This window comes from Arachis ipaensis, chromosome B03 (assembly GCF_000816755.2).
Source record: "Arachis ipaensis cultivar K30076 chromosome B03, Araip1.1, whole genome shotgun sequence".
Taxonomy (NCBI): domain Eukaryota; kingdom Viridiplantae; phylum Streptophyta; class Magnoliopsida; order Fabales; family Fabaceae; genus Arachis; species Arachis ipaensis.
Window position 1 is genome coordinate 112,684,816 of NC_029787.2, and position 4,478 is coordinate 112,689,293.

Consider the following 4,478-nt stretch of genomic DNA (forward strand, 5'->3'; position numbering starts at 1 on the left):
AGTATTTTTTTATTTATTATGAAATATTTTTAAAAAAAAAAAGATCTTTTAAAAAAAGATGTAAATTATAACTTTTAAAAAAAAGATTTTTTTTATTTTTTTAGTACTCTTATTTTTATTATTAGAAATTTGTCAAACACGTTAAAAAATAAACAAAAAAATTTATATTGACAAAAGATATTGAAAAAAGATTTAACGGCACCGATCATTATAGAATAGTATTTTTAGTTTTTTACTATTTTATTTTATAAGAAAAGGACAAATTGATTCTTGACTTTTTAGTTTGCGGATATTTATTAAAAATATATTTAAGTTCTTGACCTTTTCAAAATATGAACATATCGATCCCTGAGTTTAATTTGGCGAAAGCTAGTGCACTCAAGACAAAATAGAGAGTGCAGCACTCTTTAAAAGTTTTTTTTGGTGACCTTTTTTTTTGGTGACTAGCACTCTTTAAAAGTTAACTTACTATCAAAAGTTATCAGGTAAATTAAATTTATTTATTATTATTATTATTTTCTTTTTTTTTTTTTTCATGGGCTGAACAAACAAATTGGCACAAACAAAAAAAACTAATCCCCTCTTTCAAACACCAAAAAATCACCCAAGAACTTGATGAAACTCCTCTATTACTCTATTATTAGCGATGTGATGTCTTCAAACATCTTCGCTGCTGGCGGTGCTTCTACTATCGTTTTGGCCGGCGATAGATTTAAACGTTCTTGAACCCACTCCCTTTCGCCTCTGTCATGAATGACTTTTCAAGCCCGAAAAATCACTACCATGGAAGAGGGAGACGACTGTCTGTCGCCGTTGTTGGCTGGCTAACTACAAACGTAAAACCAATTCTGGAGAAGAACCTCCCTGTTTCCATAAAAGCTCCATGACTCCATTAATTTTAAAATACTAATTTACACTTATAAATTATTTGAAATTCTTTGATTGCATTAAAAATTAAAAATATTAATTTAATATTAAAATGAAATTAATCTTAAAAAAATTAATATATTTATTTTTTTAATTAAATTTATATAATACAAATTTTTTTATCATTGTGTTTATATTTAGAATAAAATACATAATTAAATTAAATCCAAAATAATATTACACAATTCACCCAAAAAGAGAAACATTACATGGATCACCTAAGTACATATTTTTATATAAATTGAATGAGATGCATTCGATTTATAAATCCGCCTAGTAAATTCGAATTACCAAGACGAATGCAAATCGAATTAGTCAGAATTGATTTATACATGTATGTCAGCCACCTAGTAAATTGGATCAGTTACAATGGGATTTACAAATCGAATGTATCTCATTCGATTTACATAGAAATATGCACTTAGGAGACCTGTGTAATATTGTTTTGGTGAATTGTGTAATATTGTTTTAGGTTTGGTTTAATTATGTATTTTATCTTTATATTTATAGTATAATTTTGTTTCACACAAAATAAAATTATTATATGTTTGTTTGCTTTTTAAGTGAGTATATATGTTTTTTTAATTAAATTTATATAATTTATTTGTGTCAATACTACATCTAGATGTTTTTAATTTTGTCCTTAATGTTTTAGATGGAGTTAATGTCTAGGGATAATTTTGACACAAATAAAAAACATTAGGAACAAAATTGAATGAAATTAAACGTTAAAAGTATTTTTGAAAAAAAAACCACAAATGTTAGGGCGTACACTATCCAAAGTTTTGTTTATAAGTTTTATCAATCAGCAATTATACATATAAATTTCATATACTAAATCTATTGATAACCTCTCTCGTTAGGCTGGGAAGATAGAAGACTCAGAGATGAGACGAACTTTTAATATGGGCATAGGGATGGTCTTGGTAGTTAGTCCAGACACAGCTGATAGAATACTTGAGAATAGAAGTGATACAAATAAAGTCTACTGCATTGGAGAAGTTACAAATGGCAATGGAGTGTCCTTCAGTTAATCTGATCTTCTTGATCTTGGTTAATCTTCTTGTACCTTTCTAGTACTTTCATGGAAAATATCGGTTATGATATTTCTCTACATAAATGTTATGAAACTTTCACCAATTTTGAGGATGCCATTGTAGTTTAGTTGCTAGTGAAAATAATTGTTATGTTATTTTAATCTTGTTTTTTAGTACACATTATTGAGGGTTAGTTATCCCTTTTACTTGCAAAGTTATTCATAGCATAGGGACATGAACCCAAATGTAAACCTATGAATGAACCGTGTTAGCTCCCAACTTCTTATGAGTGTAATGGGAAATATGCTGATTTCACAATGTATTGTTATATATCATCATAATCGGCTTGTAATTATGAAATCTCAACGAAGCATAAAATGAACCAAGTAAATATAATAAAAGTGAAAAAAGATTTATAGACTCGTTGTTTAAAGTTGCGTTTTAATTCTCTGTCAAATTTATAGTGGATATAAGGGAAAATTAAAATTTATAAATGATAGAAACATAATTAATTTATTTAATATTAATATTACTATAATCTTCAAATAAAGTTGAAGTTTTATATATATTACAGAATAGACGGAATGGAGGATTGTTCCAAACTTCCAAAGTTTTAAAATTATTTTATACCAAAATGGGAATCCAACTTTGATACTTGTATTCTTAAGAATATTATGTTCACAAATATTATATTCGAGGAATAAATGACCATTTGTATCCATGAGAGATGAAAACGCTGACATTTGTACCCATGATAGCTCGAAACTAACCTTGTACCCATGAGAGATGTTGTCCGTGTGACAAAAGTGTCCCGCCTTGGATCTGAGCTTGGTTCGTGCCTTTCCGAACCTACGTGGCACTCCCAAACCCTCCCCCCAATCTGAGCCAACCATTCACCATTATCATCTTCATCTTTTTCACCATCACCATTACCATAACCTCCATAACCTCCATCACCATCACCTCAGCACCGCCACAGCCACCTCCCTTCACCACAACCTCCGGCGACAACCCACACCGCCGCGCCCCTTTCTCTTCTTCTTCCCCTCTTCTCACCTCTGTTGAGCCTAGAAACCACAGCGCCAGCTCCTTCTCTCCACCAAAACAGCAAAATTTTCAAACACCAGCATGAATCAAAACACACCTAAATCCACTAACAAGCATTTCTAACTAACCAAATTAAGCAAAATGAACTAAAAGCAATACAATGAAAGAAACAGAACTCAGGAAAAAACGGCAGGGGATGGAAAATTATTCTTCTGCAATTGTTCCACACAGCCTCCAAAATCAGAACTCCATGGAGCTCAAACTCCACTCATCAATGGCGTCACTGGGACCCGTTCCCCGCAAATTAAACACCGTCATCTCATCCCATTCCAAATTCCCACACTTCTCTCCTCCGAAGCCCTCCAATTGCTCTCTCCCTTCCACTCCTCTATGCTCCTACGCCGTTCCCGATTCCAAGAACCCCACCACCAACAGCAACAAGGTCCAACCCCGCCGTAAAAACGCCACCCCCACTGGTCGTTTCGCTCAAAAGACCCAAACTTCACGGAAGGAGAATCTTTCCAGAGAACCAAAACCCAAACTTGATAATACTCATAATAGGGTCGACCAGAACCGCCAAAACGCGCTGTTTGATGCAACCACCCTGAACGTTAATTTGATTGAGTTGTGCGAAGAGAGTAAGCTTGCTGAAGCTTTGGAACTCATGGGTCAAGGTTCAGTTGCTGATTATGGTGTTTTTTTCGCCATGTTGAATTTGTGCGAGGGTACGAGGTCGCTTGAGTATGGGAAAAGGGTTCATGAGTTCTTGAGAAGATCGAGGTTTCGAGAGGAGGTTGAATTGAACAATAGATTGATCGGAATGTATGGAAAATGTGGTAACATGAATATTGCACGCAAGGTGTTTGATCGAATGCCAAAGAGAAACATGAGTTCTTGGCACTTGATGATCATTGGATACACTGAAAATGGCGCTGTGGTTTCTGGGCTTAGCGGAGGTGAGAAGAGGGGAAGAAGAAGAGAAAGGGGCGCGGCGGTGTGGGTTGTCGCCGGAGGTTGTGGTGAAGGGAGGTGGCTGTGGCGGTGCTGAGGTGATGGTGATGGAGGTTATGGATGTTATGGTGATGGTGATGGTGATGGTGAAGAAGATGAAGATGATGATGGTGAATGGTTGGCTCAGATTGGGGGGAGGGTTTGGGAGTGCCACGTAGGTTCGGAAAGGCACGAACCAAGTTCAAATTCAAGGCGGGGACTTTTGTCACACAGACAGCATCTCTCATGGGTACAAGGTTAATTTCGAGCTATCATGGGTACAAATGTCAGCGTTTTTATCTCTCATGGGTACAAATGGTCATTTATTCTATATTCGAGTATTATAAAATAATTTATTTGTTTAGTGTTACCAATGATCGAGAATTATTTGTAATATTTTTAAAAATAAAGTAGAATACATTTATTTTATTATACATATTTTTGGGAATAAATTTTTAATTTTTAAAACAACTTTAA

At 34.1% G+C, this 4,478-nt stretch overlaps 1 protein-coding gene across 1 annotated transcript; it reads left to right on the forward strand.

The window, feature by feature from the left end:
- LOC107633581 (pentatricopeptide repeat-containing protein At4g37170-like) lies at positions 3,172-4,059 on the forward strand. The gene has a single exon (XM_016337192.1). The coding sequence runs from the start codon at positions 3,172-3,174 to the stop codon at positions 4,057-4,059; it is 888 nt and encodes a 295-aa protein (XP_016192678.1).